The following is a 20,860-nucleotide window of genomic DNA, read 5'->3' as shown; positions in this document are numbered from 1 at the left end:
GAGATAATGTTCACTCTAACGTCTCCTTGCCCTATCAGTTACCTCTGTCTGCAGCCACAGTGTTACTTGCATAACGCCAGGAACGTTATTCTCATATTTCGGTTAGTCACCCGTGTAACTTGTATTTATTCACTTGTCATTTATGTGAAGGAGCAGGAATCTATCTGATTTCTTTTTCTATTGCCGTGAGTAATATTTATGAAGCTGTTTGCAGTTCTAAACCACAAGGTGTCATAAAAATGCAAAGCATTGTAATCGCTGAGGAATGAAGATGAGAAATCAAGTGTTGAGCAAGATGCTTCTACAGGAAATAATGTATTTTCTGAATTATGTTACAGGTGAATTTCTTGCTGAGCAGAATAATTTTTCATTCACTCTTTGAAGGAAAGTAAAAAAGGAACTGCTGTATTTCATCCCCCTTGCCAGCCCCTTAGCACTTGTTTCGGCAGAATATCTTGTCTTCATTTTACTTTTGATCATCAATTTGTGGAATTTTCTTCCCCACTCCCCAGGCTGATAAGCTACTGATTTCCATTTCTTTGCCAATGAGGAAAGAATCATGCTTTTTAATCTAAATATCCTATCTGCTTTTTGGTGCTACTGCGTAAAGCTGATGCTGGAGAATTTGTCCCAGCTCTGGATTCCAGTTTGGGGTGTGGGGAGCTCCCCAAACCCTCCTCAGCGGTGGCTTGGAGACTCCCCAGGAAGGGCCGTGACTCGAGGGCAGAGGAGGTGCTGCTGTCTGCGGATCTGCTTCACCGGCTCCCGATTCCCGGCGCGGGCAGGAGTTTCTTTCTCGCGTGCGTCTCCGTTTCTGCACATTGTCACTTACAAAGCGCGCGAGGACGGCACGGGCACGGGTGGGAACTTCCTCATCCGCAGGGCCCTTTACCCAGCGAGCGCTGCGGTCGTGCTAGGCCGACTTTGGAGCATTTCTATCCAAATCCAAGCTTCCTTCCCAAATCGCCGGGCTTCATCACACAGTATTTCACATCTGTCCCATAAAGGCTCAGAAAATGCCTATTTTGCTAATGGAGTAGTGAGCAACTGTTTTGGTTCGGTCTATGGATTAGAGCTATCTTTCAATTATAACTATAATTATGTATAAATATGTATATATAAGTCATGAGAGGTTTTTAAGCAGCAGTGTTGTTCAAAGCTGTTTGCCACAGCAAGGGGGAAGCAGTTATGACTGTCTTGAGGAAAACTTGTGTAGGCACAAAGGGAAAATTGTGTGTTGAGCAATGTGCAGGTGTTATCTGGTAATTCAAGCATGGTCCCCAAAGCCAAAATTTCTGAGTATCCTCCCTGGCTCGAGATACAGGTTATGACTGGCTCCAGACGTAGACCTGAGTACTGATCAGCTGCTGATGAACCTTGTTTTGTCTCCTCTGAATGCCTGATATCCCCTGTAGGAATAAGGAATAGGAAGAAAGGGTGGCCAGGGATGAAAATAATAATGCTGATTGCTTGATGGATAAAAGGATTTTCTGAGGCCAACCATTATGGGTTAACAAGGAACACTTGGTGAGATATAAGCAGCACCTGGGAAGGCTGTGGTAAAGGTAGAGACGTGAGGGTATAAGGATCACCTGGGAAGACTCCTAAAGGTAAAGAGAGAGAAAAGATGTCCTGGATGGAGGAGGCCTTTTGGTTGTTGCCTCTGTTTTCCCAAAAAATGGTGCCTGAACAGGGATCTGAACCCTGGACGATAAGAGAAGCTCTAGAGGGTTGTGTGAGCCATGCGGGATGCGAGCCTCAGAAGCTCTAGAAGATTGTGTGGAGAAACAAGCTCGACAGGATGAACAGGAAACAACGTAAATGGTAACAAGGTGCTGAGCTACATGGGATGAGCATGGCCTCAGAAGCTCTGGACACTCAGGAATACGTGGGAGTGCAGGCTGGGGAAGCTCTAGCCACGTGGGAACAAGCCTCAGAAGCTTTAGTTACTGAATAAGGAGAGGAAAAAGGGAAGATAAAAAGGAAGAAGAATTAAGGGGCAGTGAGAAAGAAAATAAAAAGGGAAAACAGGATGCTGAGCCTCAGAAGCTCTACGAGATTGATACTTTGGAATAGAAAGGTAGGAATAGGAATTTAATCATTACTAAACTAAAAAGGGGAAAATGTAGGAATAAGAAATAGGAAGAAAGGTTGGCGAGGGATGAAAATAATAGTATGGATTGCATAAAATGATTTTCTGAGGCCAACCATTAGGGGTTAACAGGGAACACTTGGTGAGAGATAGGCAGCACCTGGGAATGTTGTGGTAAAGGTGGAGAGGTGAGGGTATAAGGATTACCTGGGAAGATTGCCAGGTAAAGGAGAAGGGAGAGAAACCTGCATGGAGAAGAGGTGGTGGGGCCTCTTGGTTGTTCCCTCCTCCTCTCTGTTTTCCCACAATCCCCCTCCATAGCCATTATGGGAGAATTTCAGCTGCTCTGTGGAAACTCATTGCACACATGAGAGGATAAAAACGAGCATGCTGAGTTAAGCTTTGCAGGAAACACACGTTTGTTCTTCAAAATGACACAGATCTGCTGCGTCTGTCTCCTCCAGCGTGCAAGCCATGAGCACTGTCCTGGCTTTTTTTTTATAGAAGATTTTACTTTTGAAACTGCCTGCCACATTCCTACCTTGGGGAATCGTCAGGGGGCTCATAATTTGGGGCTGTATGAGGATGCCTTTTTCTTGATTAGCTTATTGAAAAGCAGTGATGAACCTGCAGGGCTCGGTTATGCGCTGTTGGCGGAGTGGGCAGGACGTGTTTGCCCTGGCAGAGCGACCTCTCCAAGCTCAGGAGGTTCCTTGGGCCAGGATCTTTGGTCTCAGATGGATTTCTGGGGGGAAAAAATACTGACATTTTCTACGTTTTTTTTTTTTTTTTTTTTTTTTCCTCAAAGAAAAAGAGTTTATAGAAACTAGACATGTCTTAAGGAGAGGGTATGTAAGTCCAGTAATATCTAGGAGTAAGAGAGGAAGAGTACAGCACACAGGGAGCTTTTCATAGCGTCTTCCTTAATGTATGAAATGTTTTCCAAAAAAAAAAAAAATGTTTTCATGCCTGTGTATGGCAGGTCTTTGGCTCCTGCATGCATTAACGACCTGTTATGAAAGTCTCAGGTTTTTCTTGCAGAGGATAGCTAATAGGCTAATGATAAAGTGAATTTAATCATGCTAAATGCAGTTCCCATTTCTCTGCAGTTTTTTCACGTTTTGAAACGGCTTCACTGAAGACAGCAATAACTTAGACGAACGAAGCTGCCCAAGCTAATCGTGGCCTCACGTGAGCATTTACTGTCCTGGACATGGAGGGAATTTGATTGATCCGGGTGATGCAGAAAGGTGAGGCCCCCAGCACGAGGATTTTATAGCCCCTATAAAGTGCTACATGAGTTTTAGCTCAATTTTATGCAGTTAAACTAAGCATTTGGTGTCATATAGCACTTGGAGTGCTTTGATTTATGTTAAGACAGAAATTGCATCTGCAATAACCACCCTAAAGCGGGGGTTTAAGAGCAATCTCCTGTGTTTATTTGTGGCACCTGCAATGGGCTGGGGGAAGCGTCATGGCCCCAGCTCACACCTCATTGAGCTGCAAGCGCAGCACAGTCACACCAAGGGGAAGGCTGTAGGGAGCCCACGGCTGGCGCCACAAATATCTTGGAATTCCTCATCTGCTATCAAGACTTGACATTGTGAATATCAAGATATCCAAATATATTTGCAGTGCTATATCTTGATAGCAGATGGAGGAACATTGCTTTTCTCCTGATGAATATTCTGGATAAATTGGTATAATTCCTTGCTCTCTTAGAAGGGATCCTATGGCGTGCTGTGCAACAAAAGTACAAATCCAGTGGCTTTTAAGGAAAGCTGTTGATCAGTGTTTAGGCCTCGAGGTGCTGTGTGCTCAAGCTGATGACTTTTGCCACCCTTTTTCAGAAGGAATAGGAAGAGGAAACATTCCCTTTCTGTGTTTCTGTTATGGATGCAATGGGGACATCCCAATTTTGGGAGGAAGACTTACATAAAGTACTGGGGACAATGAAATATGGGGCAGGAACGTGGAAAACTGTATTAAAATCCTGCTGCTGAGTAACAGGGGAGCAAGGGTGATATTCCTGGAGGAGCACCCACTTTTCCAGTGATCTGGAAGCTGTTACCATCCTCCTTTCTGCACCATCCAAGCCTTCCTGCAGATCCAGGGGCTCCTGGAACAGCGGGGCTCGTTAGCTTTAGTAATAATAATAACAGTCTTTTTTGTGTGTGTACACAGATTTCCAGGCAGGTGGGCCTTTGCCCTCCAAAGTCACCCTGCTTATTCCTACATCTCCCTCCATGGAGCTCGTGGGACCCTGGCACGACCACAGGTGACCCTCGGGCTCCCTCCAGCGGGTGACGTTGCTCCCGCGCGTGGGTTCTTTGCCCGCGGCGGTGCCTGTGGCCGAGGCGCGGGGGGAGCGGCGGCGCCATGGCAACGGGGAGCCCCGCGCGGCGCCATGGCAACGGGAACCCCCGCGTGTCGCGTCGCTGTGGTAACGGCGAGCCCTTCAACCCCCCCCCCCGCGCGTCGCGTCGCCGTGGCAACGGGGACGCCCGCGCGTCGCGTCGCCGTGGCAACGGGGAGCGCCGCCCCAGAGGCGCGGGCGGCGCGTGACGCGGCGGGCGGTCAGGTGGCGGCGGCGCACGTGACGCGCGGGCGGGCGGCCATGGCGGCGGCGGTGGCGGACGAGGAGGAGCGGGCGCTGCTGGGCCCCGGCGGCGACGGCTCCGGCTCCGCCGTGGCCGGGCCCGACGGCCTGGCCGCCGCCTGCGACCCGCGGCGCCTGCTGCACCGCCTGCTGGTGCTCGCCCTCATGTGCTTCCTGGGCTTCGGTGCGCGGCGGCGGCGGCGGGGGGTGGCTGTGGCGGGGCCTCCCCGCGCGCGGCCGGGCTCTGAGGCCTCTGCTTGTCCTTGCAGGCAGCTACTTCTGCTACGACAACCCGGCGGCCCTGCAGACGCAAGTGCAGGCGGTGTGTAGCCTTCTGCGGCCATCCTGTGTCCTCACCGGCAATAACAGCTCTCTTGCTCCCTTCTTTTCTCTCATTTCCCTTCTTTTTTTTTTTTTTTTTTTTTTTTTTTTTTTTTTTTTAAATCTTTTTAAAATTCCCCTCTCCTTCTCTACAGGACATGAAGGTGAACACGGCCCAGTTCATGGCTCTCTACGCCTGGTACTCCTGGCCCAACGTGGTTCTCTGCTTCTTCGGCGGCTTCCTCATCGACCGGGTGTTTGGGATCCGGTAAGTGGCCGGGAGCGGTGTCGCCCCAAGGGCTGCAAGGCCCCTGGGGGGTCTCTGCTTGGTTTCTCCCTGCTGATGGAGAGACATGTGACCTGTGGCAGAGCAGGAGCTTCCCCTGCCTTTCCGTGAAGCTGTAAGCGAAAAACTTGCTTCTCCAGCAAATACTTGGGAAATGGGGCACATAAAGATCCCTTCTTTGCCTGAAGCTTCTTCAGGATTACCCTGTTTGTTTTGTAATGCAAGTGCTAATAAACTTTACATAAATTGGAGCTGCAATTAGAATATTCAGGGTATTTTAGTAAGTACATGGAAATACTCAGTGAATTGCAGCTTTTTGGCTGGGAGGCCTTAGGTGTTTCAGCACACGTCTGTTTTAGATGTGGATTGCAGGCTAATGCTTTGTGCTTATTGTGGGCCAGTGCTGTTTGTGTTCTTCAACACTAACATCAGTTTGTGTTCTTTGAAACTAACGACAGTTAGTAACTAATGTTACTAACTAGTAACAGAACTGCATCCTTCCGATTTAATGTAACATTGAAGATCACATTAAATAAGTGAATCTATTTTGTGATTTGGCAATCAAAACCTTATAAATGTTACACAGGTTTTCAAAGACTTTTCACATGATGTAGAAATTTCCAGGGGTATAAATAAGCTTTCTTCTTTTTATAGCTCCAGTAAAGTTATTGCTAGTCTCTGCAGTGTATTTGTGATGAAGCAGTGGCCCTTGTTAGGGAGAGCTTGTGTTGTGTGTTGTCCTTCCTTGTGTTCCTTGCTGTGGATCTAATACTGTGTTGTATAGGAAAACAGATATGTTTAGCTTTTACCTTAAGCATTCTATGGTTCATTAAATCATCTCTTTTTCTTCCAGGTTGGGCACAATAATATTTAGTATCTTTGTTTGTGTTGGGCAGGTAAGTGCAAATGGGAGGCTGAAGGGTAATATGTTTGAAATATCTCTGAAAAGAACAAAAGAGGCTGTTTCTCTGTGGTGTGTGTTTCAGGTGGGAGGAAGCAGGGAAGAGAACAGATGGGGGAGAACCCTGACCCAGGGTGACCTTCCTTCCCAGCACGTGCCTATGCCTGTTATTTAAATAAAATCTTTCATTAGTATAGAAGTGGCATAATCATGTTACTAGGACTCTTTGGCAGATATGCAACTGTGCAAGGATGTCTTCTTCTGTAGTCATGTGCTTTATATTGGCTGCCCTGCCCAGTTCCTGAGTCCTGGGCATGACTAACACCTGGCCTGTAAATTTATCTCAAATTATCTGCTTATATTTTCACATAACATAGGAATTTAGCCTTTATCCAGCTCAGGTAGACTGGGCTGCGCCTGTGTACCTCTGCTGGCCTGGGATGAAGGTTGATGACCTGCCTGTCTGTCTCTGACTGTTTGGTCCTCGTGGGGCACAGGAGTGGCTGGGGACAGGGGCCAGAGCAGCCCTGCACACAGTACATGAGGGGGGCAAAGAGGGTGAGGGCATGACTGGCACCTAGAGATGTTTTCCGAGTGCAGCTTCGGGGTGGACCAGGTTGGATATTGTGTAGCTGGCTGGGATGAGGCGTAAGGCAGAGGGAGCTAAGGGCAAAGGCTACGAGCAGGAAGTGGGTGTAAAATATTCCTTTGGGTTGAGGAAAGGGAAAGCGTTTTTAGCGGTTCTGAGACTTGTTCCTTTTGTACTTCCAGTGTGAAATGATCGTTTCTCCCATGTGCTTGTCTCGCAGGTGATTTTTGCAGTGGGAGCACTAATTAATGCCTTCTGGCTGATGGAAGCAGGCAGATTTGTGTTTGGGTGAGTCTAGGTGAATGTAGTGTGTGTCCTCTGGGGGAAGGGCCAGCTTTTTGTGTCCTGGAAAGCTGCCCCCATGATTGTACTTTCAAAGGCAAAGCTCTTAGATATTGGAGTGTCTTCAAAATTGAGATATGCAGAAGGTTTCAGTCGCACTCCCCCTAGTCTAATGTAATCTTAGAAAGCAAATGGATCATAGCAGTTCATTCTTTAGTTTGGAAGCCTGTTTAATGACTATGGGAAATATGAAATTACCCAAATAAAAGTGAGTTTCTAGTCTCACTAGACTATATGCAATAGGTTACCTGTACATACAGAAAGTGCTCTGAAATAACGTCATCTTGGTAATGCCAGCAAGCAGGATTGCTTCCTTGTTGCTTTGAGTGTTGCAATTAACATGTTTTGCTTCTCCTTTTTCCAGAATAGGTGGAGAGTCCTTAGCTGTGGCACAAAACACTTATGCAGTCAGTTGGTTTAAAGGCAAGGAATTAAATCTTGTATTTGGATTACAGCTAAGCATGGCCAGAATTGTAAGTTTAAAGCTTTATATCTTTATTCTTTATATTTCTGGTGTTGGCTTGGTTTAGCAGTGAGATAGGTGGAAAGTAGTATTACTAAGGCTCACTAGGAAGCTCTTTAGGGGAAAATGAACTTAAATATTAAAAGTTTGATACGAATGCTTGATGTGTGTGGACATTGGCTTATCTGAGTGCAGCTTGTGGCTCTGAGACTTAAATGCAACTTCTGATAAGTGAGCTGGGATGGCCACTTTAAGAAATCGCCACCTTTATCTGTTATTGCTGTGCAAGAAGCTTGTTGGTTTTATTTTATTGTTTTGGTTTTGCCCCTTTTGCCAGATGTGTGACTTAGTTGTGCCATTTTGAATTCATTTTGTAAAATGTGTTGTGATTCACGTATGTTTGTTCTGCCCAGGGAAGCACGGTGAACATGAATATCATGGGATGGATATACTCCAGAGTTCAGGATCTTCTGGGGCATACTGGCCACAGTACTCTTGGATTAACTCTCATGATAGGTTAGTAGTGTACTTCAGTTGTTGTCACACCTGGTGTTTTGGGTTTCATCCTGGACAATAATGCATATTGTATGCTATTGACTTGTCATCTAGAATGCAAGAAAACGGTGAGTGCTTGGGACTGGGAAGAACAACTTGGACACTATCAGTGCTTAATGTTATGTCACGAGCTGTCAGGATGCGTGGTGTAAGATTATTGTTTCTGATAATACTGTGTGGTTTCTGTCGTTGTAAGATAGAAACTTGAACTTCTTATGGAGCTGAAACACTTGATGTTGAGCAAACATACTCGACAGTAAGATTGGTCAAGTCTGTTACGACAGGCTTGAAAACATTATTGAAGAATATTGTGTAAAAGCTTGTGTGCTGTTATGTCTAAAAGTGAAATTCCAGCTCCCTTTGGGTTAGTGTCCCTTCTGTCTGAGCATGGGCATGAAGGCACTGGTGCTTGTAGCAGAAACCAAGCTGAGCCGTTGTTATAACAAGGTGCAGATAATGCTGCCCAGCACAGCCAGACTCCTTAATATTTTGAAATAAACAGTAGTTCTAATTCAAGGCAGATCAGACCTGAAGAGGACTGTAGCCTTAAACATTTACAGCTCTGAGCTGTACAGCTGTTGAATCTTGTGTGTATGACAAACAAGTGTGAGTATACAGACTGAGTTAGTATTGGATATGCTAATTGGATATATCAAGATATGAGATATACTACACTGTACTTAAGCAGTTTTACTATTTGGGACATCAAGTAAACATGTCACATTGTCTTTTTGCAGGTGGCGCAACATGTCTGTTCTCCCTGGCTTGTGCATTAATACTTGCTTATCTGGACAAGAGAGCAGAGAAGCTGCTTTGTAAAGAGCAAGGGAAAACTGGTGAGTAGGATGGATGGAAAGGCTAGCTGTATTCTAGGATGTGTTTTATTCTGACCAATTCTGTTTTCTGTGTTTTATTCAGTCCAATCAGGTTGATACTCTGTGCAGGCTCATATGCTTAACACCTTGGTTTCACAGCCATAGTTTTAATCATAATTCTTAGTTATTTCTTCATCGGTAAGAAGTTTTATAGTTTTAAGACTGTTTTACATATAGACAGATGTGTAATCTGCTTTATCATGCTGAAAACTAGCACGTTTTCATTTGCACTGACTTGTTCTATGCCATTGTCACCAGGACTGTTTTGCTGGAGTCAGTCTTGTTTCCTTTAAGTGTACAAAAATATGTAGTATTTCCTGAACAATGTGTAGAGTTTTGAGTTTTCTGGGTGGGAGTAGTAAGAGCAGTGAAAAATGAACTAAACTTGAGAACCAAGACTGTATAACTTGGGGCTTCAGACAGGGATTTCACTAGCTGATCAAATGCTTCCTTGAGAAAGCTATTTGTATTTAATTCCACTGCATAAGATTTTTCCGAGATTTTTTTTAGATAACTTGTTTTAAAATGCCCATTTGGCTTAATATGGGGGAGACTAATTGATTCTCGACTTCAGCATTGTCAACCTAGGCTATGTGTGTTCTTAATAGAGTCTCACAGTGTAAACTTCACACACTCCAGCCATCATCTACACTCTTGGATGCTTTATTAGGGACTCTTTCTTAACCTAGTGCTTGTTCAGGATGGATGAATTGTTGGTTTATTTATGCTGACTGAAGCAATGTTGTCTTTCACTCCAGGTGAAGTGATCAAGCTCACGGATGTGAAGGACTTCTCTTTATCTTTGTGGCTTATATTTGTAATCTGTGTCTGTTACTATGCAGCTGTTTTTCCTTTCATTGGACTTGGAAAGTGAGTATCTCTTGCTAAAATGTGGCTATTCCCTTTGAATCTGGCCAGGGCTTAACCAGTTGTAGTGTTACTTAAAAGGGGAGAGATTTTTGGCTAATATTTAAATATTCCAGGTAGCTACAGAACAACTCATCTCCTAGCAGGTCTGTGCTAGGGCTTGTCACTCTTTTCTGTGGCACTGATGAGGAATAGTTTTGACACATGTAATTGTAGTATTATGGTTTCCTTACCTGCTGAGCTTTGTGGGAAATGCCACTGCTCAGCACAGTAGTCAGAACACTAAAGCATAGTGCACTTTCCATTGCTTGATTAAATCTTGATGCAGATCAAAAACATGCCACATTTCGGTGCAGAAAGCTGTGGGTAGCTGCCATGCAGAATTTCTTCTGTACTCATACCCTGTTGAATGAGTATGAGGTGGGGGTTTAAGTGAATGTGATTGCAGCTTTGGGCTGGCGTTCTTTCAATGTACTGATTTTAATATATATTAAAGTTGAAACTTGAAGCTCTTCTGTAGGTTTTTCTAATAAAAATCATGACTTGAACTAATAATAGATCAGTCAAGTGTTTTGAATGTTCTTGGGCTGGGGACAGCTCTCAAGATAATTGAGTGCATACGGAGTGAGAAGGAGAGTTTGAGCTTGCTGACTGTAAGACATCTCCAGGCTAATACGTATGCCTGTTTTCTGCTCTTATATGTGTTCTGAACAGCCTCACTTTGGTCCTGTACAGTATTTTTGTTGCTAATGTCTTATTACTCAGTTATGCTCTAGCTGCATCCTTTGACTGGCTTCCCCAAAATGCAATCTGAACAGTCCTTTGGGAAAAGGTGATATGAAGAAATTCCTGAGTGTCTTACAAATTAGGATCTGTTCTTGGGAAGTGGCAGATGTCACTCAAAGCTGTATTTAAAAGTAGTCTGCAAACCAGGATGTTAATTTTTTTCATGCAAGTGTGAGTTGTTCTAAACTTACAGGTTTTTTTATCCTTAGGGTTTTCTTCATCGAGAAATTCAAATTGTCATCTCAAGAAGCAAGTGCAATTAACAGGTATTTTGAGGTTGATTTAGCAAGTTAATGTGCAGCTGTGTTTTGAGAAGTATAGATGTCTGAGCTCTGAAAGTTGGGAATCTACTGTTGAAGATGGCTTGCATTTAGGTGCATAGAAAAGCATCCCATGGCCTGAGAAATAACTCAGAAATAGTGTTTAAGTAAAAAAGTAAATCTTAGATTTTCATGCTGAAAAATCAGAAGGGTGAGTTCTGCCTCAAGGGTATTTTGATATCTGGTGATTCTGTTCAGAGCAGTAGAAGGAGTTTAATAGCAACACTAAATGACATTTTCCTCGTTTGGGGATGAACCTGTGATATGGTAAAATATAAAACTCTTGGGATCTTTGGATCAAATCTTTTAAATGTATCAGTTTTTCTGTACTGGATACTGAGCGTTTTGACGTCCTCAGACCTCTGAATTTTTGACTTCTCTTTTGTTTTGAGGTTTTTGTTTGGTTAAGACTTCATAAGCAGCAGAGGAATTTGACATTTTATATGGTGGTATTTGTATTTTGGAAAACAAAACTGGCTGAAACTAATATTCAGTTCTCTTACTCTTTTGCAGTATAGTTTATATCATATCGGCACCCTTGTCCCCTGTTTTTGGACTCCTGGTGGATAAAGTTGGAAAGAATATCATCTGGGTTTTATGTGCTGTCATAACTACACTCGCTTCTCACATCATGTTGGCTTTTACCTTCTGGAACCCCTGGGTAGCAATGGTAACTGATTTTTCTTAAGAGACTATATAACTCAATATGATAAAATAAGAAATGTGAGTTGATACATCCTTCTCCACGTGTTGCCTCCATCTTCCGACTTTAGCTAGTCCTCAGAAGCTATTTGGGAGATTTTTGACTAATATGTAAGCAAAGTGTGTGTAAGAGACTAAGCTGCCATGATGAACTGTGTGTGACCTGAAGATGACATTTTGTTTTTTGGTATTTCTTAGTGGGTAGCAGTAAATGCACATTTTGGAGTGATGACTGTTCATGTGCTGTTCTCCATAGCAGTGATTCTGTAATTGTTCAGTGCAGAAAATAAAGGCTATTCAGCTTCCTAGGAAGTGTGGGATTAAATGTGACAACTTCTTGCCTGTTCAGGGAAGATCTTATTTTGCCACCATCTCTGCAGTTAGATGGTGTTTGGTTTCAGAGCTCTGCCTTCAAGCTCTTCGGTGTCTCCCTTCACAGGAACTATGACTAGATTACTGTGCTAGTTGCTCACTTTTCTTATGAATCTTATTATATGATGTAGTTTATTAATAAAACTAACAATATTAAGTGGGCTCTAATGTACTGTATTGGATAGTGATGCACCTCAGGAAAGATCTCTTTGTCTCCCCTTCCCAGGGCAGATTAAGAGAAATGTCTTTAGAACTTGGGTTTACAGGTTGAAAGCTGGTGCTCAGTATGTATGAGGGTTAAAAATAGGGTGTTTATTTTCATATTTTTTTCCCTAATGGAATTCAGTACTGATGATCTTGCTCTTGATATTAATGTCAGGCTCACTTTCTTTCTTTTGAGGCCTATTATAGAGCCTGTGGTTCTTGGATCATTTTGCTTTTGGATATTAAAATGTGTGGGGGAAAAATGCATTAATTCAAACGTTTATAGGATTTCTGTAGAGTGTGCATGCAGTGTTTCTTGTGTGTATGTTTTTTTTGTATATGATCCTTGATTGCAAAAATTCTTGGCTGTAATAGAAATCTATGTGTTCCTCCACTTTCCCCCTGAGTTGAGAGCTTTTAATAGAGGTATCATGGCATATCATGTTTTATGATGGAACTGAATTAATCTGGCTTGATTAATTGGCTTGAGGGAAGAGGTGGTTTTGTTTAAATGATCTTGATGATATGATCCCAGATAAGCCTGGGAAAAGTTACTTTGTGCATAAGTATTTAGCATGGTATTATACTCTTTGCTCTTTTTTGAGGAGGAAAATAAGTTTGTTTAAAACTTCACCCACAAAAGAAAGGACTGCACCTAATACCTGTTTGCTTGTTCTTGTTTCAACAGTGTTTACTGGGAGTGGCTTACTCTCTGCTGGCCTGTGCCCTGTGGCCCATGGTGGCCTTTGTAGTTCCAGAACATCAGCTGGGAACTGCTTATGGCTTGTAAGTCCTTATGTGTCTCTTTATCCTGCAGGACTACTGAATTTTGAGCAGTTCTACTAAATTAATGGCTAACAACTTCTGCAGAGTTCATAGTAACAGGAAATCTTATGTAGTTTCAGGATGTATGTGTGATAGATGGTGGTTCTGGTGCATGCCTAGAAACATCTGCAAATACATGGAGTCATGAGTGAAGTTGTATAACATTTGGGAAGAGGTTAAATTTGTTCATTGCCACTATTTTTTTTTCTTTAAGATAAACTAAAATAAAAACCCTATAGTGATAACCCTTTGTTCGTGTGTTAGCATGCAGTCTATCCAGAATCTGGGTCTGGCAATCATTGCCATAGCAGCTGGCATGATACTGGACACAAGAGGATATCTGTTTCTTGAAGTGTTCTTCAGTGCTTGTGTCTGCTGTAAGTACCAAAAGCCTTGAAAAACAGTTTCTGTGCCTTCAGAAGAATTTATTAAGCTTTTACTGCCATTTTACAGAACATGTTAAAGGAACTACCTGTTAATGTGTATTTGGGTAGAAGTTTTGACTGGAGTAGTTTTGAGAGTAACTCATCTTAGTGAGGTATTTTGTGTTTTTGAAGAGACATAAGTAGTTTGAGTATTCAAAAAATGAAGAGTGAATAATAGGATAGCTAAATTATACCTTAAAAGGCTATATTTATAGATCACTTTTACTAGTATAAACAAGGTACTCAAAGTTATTTTGGTTTTACTACTGGTGAGGGTAGTGCAGTTTTCAAAGCTGATTAAGTGATTCTGGCAAAAATCTGCCTTGTTTTTAGAAGAATCTTGTTCATTGCTCATTGTATGTTCTTATGTCATTGTCAACTTTTTTTTTAGTGTCGCTAATAGCTGTAGTGATGCTGTATTTTGTGAATCATCTCATAGGTAAAGTGTTTTTGCCTTCTCTAGATGTTTGTCTTTGATCATGATTCTTAAAGTTATTAAGCTGAGCAGCTTATGGTTGAGCAGCCCCCTGTCAGATGCTATAGCTCATGGATTTGGTAGCAGCAGCAGTTATTGGGTGAGAACTTTCCTCATAATTGGTTTTTTCCTAGACACACCGGTGTCACCAGTGTCCCTGAACCTTACCAGGATGCTGAATCTGTGCTTCACCTGTCCTTTCAGCTAACTTGAATGAACACCTAGGATGTTCAGCAGATAACTTCAAATTGCTCCCAGCTGCTTGGCAAATTTGTATACATACCTGCAAATATAAAACCTATTTCTGTAGATCTTCGGTTAGCTGCAATCTTAGTTCATTTCTTTTTTTTTTCTTTTTTCTTTTTTTTTTTTTTTTTTTAAACCTCATATTATTCACTTAAGCTACAGTGGTGAAGTTGAGTGTTGGGAAATAAATCCTTGTTACACTTGGTTCACTTGCTGATAATGTGCAGTTGTGCCAGCCAGAGAGGTGCACTGAAACCACGAAACATGGACCATTTCTATTGACTAAAAGTAACTCCCAGATGAGGGGGAAAAAAAGATCTGTTCAGTTAATCTGTGACAGAACTTCTAATTTAATTTCAGCCTTGCTTAGTTCCTGAATTTCTTCATTTTTCTCTGTGTCTTTTTGCTTTTTGAAGTTAGTTGGCTGCTCTGGATTTGTGATATTCTAGCAGGTGAGCATTTGAGTGCCAGCAAAGGTTTCTAACTGTTTTATGGGCTCCTCTTGCAGGAGGTGATCTTAACTGGTCTGCAAAGAAAAGGGAAAAAATGCAAAAAGTAACTGCAACTGAGTAAGTATAAAGAACATTAGAGAACCATGTTCTTATGAAAGAGTTAACCTGAAGTAGCTAAGCAGACTAATTGTGAAGTGTCATATTAAAAGCTAGACATCTTTTATAAATGAATTTTCTAGACTATTCTAGAATTAGACTGTATAATTGCCCATATGTGATACCAAACTTAAGAAAAACCACACCCTTGTATCTAGGAGTAAAGGAATTCCGTGTCCAAACAGCTGCTTTTTTTAATCTGCCTGGTACCTGTGGGGTGCACATAACACATCCAGTATTTAGTCAAGGATGGTTTTGTGGTAGGGAATGCTATGGGGTAGAGTGCCCTGGAGTGTTACTTCTAGTAATTTTCATTACAATGTTTTTTGCAGAAAAGAAAGTTGAATAGCAAATATCATCCAGAAGTGGGGAGCATTTGATCAGCAACAAGTCAACCTGAAGAAATATGATGTTTTTTAGTTTGGTGGTTAGTTGTGGACAGTAGTTTTTTGGAAAGGAGACTAACACGCTGAGGATTTTACAGTAAATGGTTAAATTTCATGCTTTGTAACCGGTTTTAATTAATGCCAGATCTGTTTTTCTTAATATTTGCACAAAATTGGTTTATAACGTTTTACACTGTTTAAGCTCAGTCACTGGAGAAGGTACTCTGCAGCCTGAAGCAAACTTTGTCTTAAAATAAAATCAAAAATGTTGTTGTTATACAGAACAAAATGTTATTTTGGTGGGTGTAGAGGTTTACTAATATAAAAGCATGTTATGTACTTTGAGGGTCGCTGCCTTCCAGAACTTTGAAACGGGTCACTGTGTTTACTGCCTTTGTCACTTAATGCAAAGCTTAATGCAAACCAATGTCTTAAGTTAAACATATCTGGGGTTCGTTCAGGCTTGTTTCTCTTTAAGACTTGGCGAAAAATAAGCAATAACTATCTAGTCAAATATTGACTTTTGTAGAAGACTATCAACTCTGAAGACTGCTGAGCAGTCTTATTTGTTTTTGGCAACTGCTTCTTTTTGTAATGTCTTCATACACTTTAAGGGATGAAAACTTGTTTAATAAAGGGAGAGTATAAATTTTATTATGAAAACTGAGCATGTTGTAATCTGTGAAAACAAAAGTGCCGAAGTATTACAGTCTAAATAAAAGCAAACTTCAGAAAATAGCCTCTTTTTTTCTTTATACCAAAGTAGAATCATCTAGACATGTTTTTAGTCTTTTAACCTGATGTTGACTATTCATCTATAAACATGAGAAACACTAGAAAATGTACACAAGATAAAGCTGGTTTGGGTTTGCACTAATCAGTGCGGGTCTCTTAAATTCATTTTCTTTTGCAGAGCAGACGAACAAGAGAGACTCAGACGTCAAAATGAAGATGACTTGGCTAAATTACTGCCAAAAGCTGATGACTTTAGTTTGAGGAATAGATACCTCTCCAAACTAGGCGCTCAGGTATTAGTAACAAAGAAGGGTTTTAATAACTAAGAACAGAGCAGAATGTTAATGTCACACTCAGCTTCTTGCTTCAAAGAGCCAGGAAATTAGCCTCCAAGTAAAATGCCACCTGCATCCTTGTTTTCAAAGAGCAAGTCTTGACCACTGTAACTAAAAATCTAATGGAAATGAATTAGTGGCTGACTGTCACAATTATAATGTGAAGGGTAATCTTAATAAGGTGCATGACTTGTTTTTTCTTTTTTTCCAATTCTGTTTTTGCAGCTGCCAGATAATTACTCTTCCTACTTATCAACAATGGCCCATAGAAGCGTGCTGAAATAGCGTCTTGCCCATTTGTTAGGGCAGAAGTACACTGCAGTCCTGTACACAAAACGCTGCTAGTACTGAGAGCTAATGCAAGTGAAAGCAGAATGATGCACCATTTCTGTGACTATTTTTAAAATATTCAACTTAAACTCCCTCTCCCTGTGGGCAAATACCAAAGAAGAATCACCTGGCTCTTCATTTGAACCCAGGAGCTACATGTTACACTAAAATAGCTAAGACTTGGATCTCTCCTTACAACTCAATAAGCCTGAAATGGGAAAGCCTTGTTGCAAGAATCAGCTTGCTGTGAAAAGAGTCTTGATGTGGGCATAGGATTTAGTGAGTCTTGGAAAAAAAAGTTGGACACTGTTGTTACCAAGTTGCAGATCATCTGTTTTATTTTTCTTATAGAAAAAGGTGGGGAAATACTGACTTTTTTTATGGTCAAAACAAGTATTTTGGTGGAAACCAGATTATGATTTTAATGTTAATTTTTAAATACTCCTGAATCTTATATTAGGTCATAGCATGGCTGTAACCTCATACAAGTCCTGATTAATGTGAAAATTGGTAAATCTTTAACAGATTGTGACTGACAACTCTGGAAAGATTGTTTGAAGAAGTGAAATTTTCCATTCTGTGGAAGAACGTTGTATAACTTCATGATGAAGTGCTTGGCATAATTTTGATGGAAGGCTTGTTCCTACTGGTTCCTGCAGGGCCCCTTTTCCAATTGTGTTTTTTTTTTCCCTAATTATACGGGCTTGATTACAGGATCGGACATGTTCTTAAACTAAGCTAATCTTCCTTTGCAAGGAAGGAGCACCTGACCTTGAGCAGTTGGAGACCTTCTGGAACTCAAATTTTTAAGATATTTTTTCCAGTGGAGATTTCTTTCATGTTGTATCACCTTCCTGAAAGACTCTGCAGGGCTGTTTTGTTTCTGGTCATACTGTGTCCTGAAGAGGAAAGATCTGGGAAAATAAAAAAGCAGCTTCTGAGCTCAGCGCCGAGGGGGAGCTCCTCAGCCCGCACTGACCTGCTGGTGCTTCCTGGGCTGCCGGGGAGAACCAGCCCCCATCAGCTGGGAGACTGCATGGTGCAAGGCTCCTTAATGTGCTTGAGGAATTGGGAATTCTGGGCCTTTTTAAAATAAAAACTTCACATGGATGCTCGCGCCTGGATTTTTCTTATCTTACTGCTTGTAATGTGTGGTCACCTTTGGTAGCAGTTGAGACTTTTTTCCCTTCTCAAAATGAGCGTGACTTCTGCTTTCTCCTGAGAAATACTTGGTGTTTCAGAGCAAGTGGCTTTGAGGATTCAAAGGAGAAGTTTCCCCCACTTAAGTCACTTGCTGGTTGATGCATTTTCTTTTTTCTTTTTTTGTTTCTTGCTCTTTCCCCATCTCCTCCCCCTACTTGGTCTTGTTGATGTGTCCCTGCTTCTCCATAGCTTGTTATAGCTATGGATAACAATTCCTCTGCCTCTATAGCTTGGTGCTTCATGTGACAATAGCTATGAACTTGGTGTCTTGCTGAAACTTTATTTTCAGTTCCTGCTTCGTCTATGCTGTTAAACGTGTTGCTCAAGTGCAGCGGTTGACTTCTGTGCAGATACAATGTCCTGTGTCAGCTCAACTGGCCTTTCCTTGGAGGCTGTTCTGCCCTGTGTTCTCCTTTGGCCTTTTCCATTTCTAGACGTGCCGTGTGGGTTTGGTTGCCCCTTCCTCCAGCAGCTTTCTGGCACACGGAGCCTTCTGCTTTCTCCTACCTGCCCTTTTTCCTCCTGCTTGGTGCACAAGTGCTCACTGCTGTGTTTGTGCTTTGTGTGTGTAGCTTCCGGGTGAAGGTTGACCCTCAAGAGCAAAATGGGGAAAGCATTTTTTGTGAATCATGGTGTATTTTCTCTTATTATTTTTTTCCTGTGGGAAATGTGGTGGTGGTGGAAGCTGAAGCTGGCAGCTAGGAGCAGGCCTGCACAGGGGTGGCCTCAGCATGTGCTGCTGGAGCAGAGTTTGGCACCCTCTGTTTGCAGCGTGTGTGGAACGGCTCGGGCTGCAGCTGCCTGTCTTGGAGTGCGAGAGGTGGCTCCACGCTGGGTTTTATTGAAATATCTCTGTAAATCTCAGCGAGAGGTGTCGCTTGTGAAGAATATGAGCTGGGAATACTGCTCCTGCAGCAGATGCTGTGAGGAGCAGGGTCTTTTCCTTATTGCTGCACTTCTCGATAGTTTTCCTCATTTTCACTTCAAAAAGGTCTATCAAGAGGCTCTGCCTTGTGCAGCCTTAGCTCCAAAAGGAGCCTGCCCTGTTGTTTTGACCGGAAAGAAAGCACAGGAGGGGGTTGATGCAACTGTTGAGGCTGACCAGAGGCTTCCAGACCTTGTAAAACAGGGTCCAGCATTGAAAGAGCTGCCTGTCCACTGCCCAGTACCTTAACGAAGAGGCAGATGGTCCAGGTGATGCAGGAGGGAAGGAGCAGACAGCAAAAAGCCCCCGCACCAGCAGAACGGTTCCGATGGACAGCGCTTCCAGAGAGGTTTATTCTCACAAGTGCTCGTGTATCCTACGAGTAACTTGTCACTAGAGGTCACTACTGCCACGTTGACAGTGAAGACCAAGCTTGTTTTCCCTTCAGCTCTGCTGGCCTATCTTTGTTTTGCAGGAGTGAAAATGCAGGTGCAGGGTTTGCTTCCAGGATGCGTCGCAGAGCGTTTCCAGTGCGGTCAGAACATGCCCAGCGAAGCACACGCGGACGAGGCGCGTCCTCTTCACACCCTTCGTGCTTGTCACTTCCAAAGCGCGGAGCCCTGCGGAGCGGGAGCCCTTGGTGCAGGTCATGACGCCGCGGAGCAGGCAGGTGGGATCCAGCGCTTTGGGGGAACGGACATGGCCAGAACTGACCAAATTACCTGTTGGTAGCTCGGCAAATCTGTGCCCTGAACTGAACCCAAGTGCTTGTTGCAGACCTGTTTCAACTGCATCCCTGTGGAAAAGCACAAACGGGTGATTTTTCTCCCACACGAAGAAAAGTTTTGCAAGGGGGGCGTGTCCAGCAGTGTTAAATCTCTTCTGGAGAATGCCTCTTCTCTAGCAATTAATTCATGCCGTGTTCAGATAAATAACGTCATTATGGCTCCATCTGGATAGGACATGGGCATTCGCACGCTGCTCCTCAGGTCTGTGTTTGGCTAGAAAGCTTTAATGTTGCTTTCAGGGCTGTTTCTCTCCCTGCATCTGAATCTGCGGGGATTACTGGCATTTTTTAGCCCAGGCCAAATGCAATTCATGTTTTCTGTAATTTAGCGGAAATGTAATCAAGAGTTCCTTTTGGTAGCACAGCCTTGGTGGGTCCCAGGGGGTGGAGATGTTTCTGCTGCACTTGATCACTGTGACCCACCAGGTAGATGATGTCCCCCAAAGACATCCGTTCTCCTAAACTGGCTCTCTGAATCTTGGTCCCATCCCTTTCCTCAGGCCCTGTTTAGTCCACCTTGCTTAGGCTGCTGCCAACTTCCCAGGTCCTTTTTTTTCCTAGAAAAAGAGAGCTTCTCTCTTGCTTCTTGGATATGTGTTCTTGATTTCTTTCTCTCTCTCATCTTGTCATATGAAGTTGAAGAGGAAAATTGCCTGAAAAGCTATTCTAGTATATGTGACTATAGGCTGAAATCTTGTCATCCTATGAGCAAAAACATCCTCCTCAGCAAACAGGAGGAGGAAAACTGCTTCTCTTCCACTTCTGAAGGAGCAAAGTTCACTCTTTGGACTATCTTTAATTTTGTTATAGTGTCTACAGATCTAAAGCACCAGACTGTTCTCTTCCTCAAGTTATTAAAATCTCTGTTACTGTAATATCTTGACTGACTTGTTTACATGTTTACTGAGCTGTTTCTTGGGTTATAATACAGCTGCTAATGTCAGTAATTCCAAAATAACAGAGCTGGCATCTCGCGCGTCTCGCCAGCTGCGGCGGTGACTCCACACAACCGGCCGCTTCACACGACTGATGAGAAGAATCTCAATCACCACATAGAGATTTATGGGAAGCTGATTGATCTGCTTAACGTAGAAGACTTGAAGCTGTTTCTGCTTGTTCTAGGTTCTAGCTGGTGCTGGTAGGTCCTGCCCTGGATTTTGGAGGACTCTAACAGATGCTGCGGCCACAAGCATGGGCAGAGCTGCTAGCCCGAGCGATGAGGTCTTCTGCAAGCTCCTTCGGGCCAGGCAAGTTCCCCTGCTCCTTGTCACTGCCCTGCGTGGGCTCCCGGTGAAGGGGCTCAGCA

General features: G+C 43.0%; 1 protein-coding gene across 2 annotated transcripts; it reads left to right on the top strand.

Moving 5' to 3' along the window:
* The first annotated feature begins 4,748 nt into the window (after positions 1-4,748).
* MFSD1 (major facilitator superfamily domain containing 1) lies at positions 4,749-16,681 on the top strand. 2 transcript variants are annotated; one of them, XM_088530454.1, is made up of 17 exons: positions 4,749-4,875; positions 4,961-5,013; positions 5,168-5,280; positions 6,152-6,194; positions 7,009-7,076; positions 7,495-7,603; positions 8,007-8,109; positions 8,886-8,984; positions 9,782-9,893; positions 10,886-10,942; positions 11,510-11,666; positions 12,963-13,060; positions 13,364-13,476; positions 13,916-13,963; positions 14,754-14,814; positions 16,153-16,267; positions 16,535-16,681. In XM_088530454.1, the coding sequence occupies exons 1-17, from the start codon at positions 4,857-4,859 to the stop codon at positions 16,592-16,594; spliced, it is 1,428 nt and encodes a 475-aa protein (XP_088386580.1). In that variant the 5' UTR covers positions 4,749-4,856; the 3' UTR covers positions 16,595-16,681. The 2 variants fall into 2 exon arrangements, with proteins under 2 accessions (XP_088386580.1, XP_088386579.1); XM_088530453.1 differs by lacking the exons at positions 16,153-16,267; positions 16,535-16,681 and adding an exon at positions 15,186-15,975 and having other exon boundaries at positions 4,766-4,875.
* Positions 16,682-20,860: the final 4,179 nt, after the last annotated feature.

Source organism: Tinamus guttatus, unplaced genomic scaffold (genome assembly GCF_059628265.1).
Source record: "Tinamus guttatus ecotype Peru unplaced genomic scaffold, ASM5962826v1 Tinamus_guttatus_pri_ptg000376l, whole genome shotgun sequence".
Classification (NCBI taxonomy): Eukaryota; Metazoa; Chordata; class Aves; order Tinamiformes; family Tinamidae; genus Tinamus; species Tinamus guttatus.
Note: the sequence above shows the minus strand (reverse complement) of the source record. Positions and strands in the feature narration are given on the sequence as shown.

Bases quoted from the DNA above. Each gene is read 5' to 3' on its own strand.
- MFSD1 (XM_088530454.1), top strand. The intron at 6,195-7,008 runs GTAAGTGCAAAT...CTTGTCTCGCAG, and splicing joins TCTTTGTTTGTGTTGGGCAG to GTGATTTTTGCAGTGGGAGC. The intron at 7,077-7,494 runs GTGAGTCTAGGT...TCCTTTTTCCAG, and splicing joins GCAGGCAGATTTGTGTTTGG to AATAGGTGGAGAGTCCTTAG.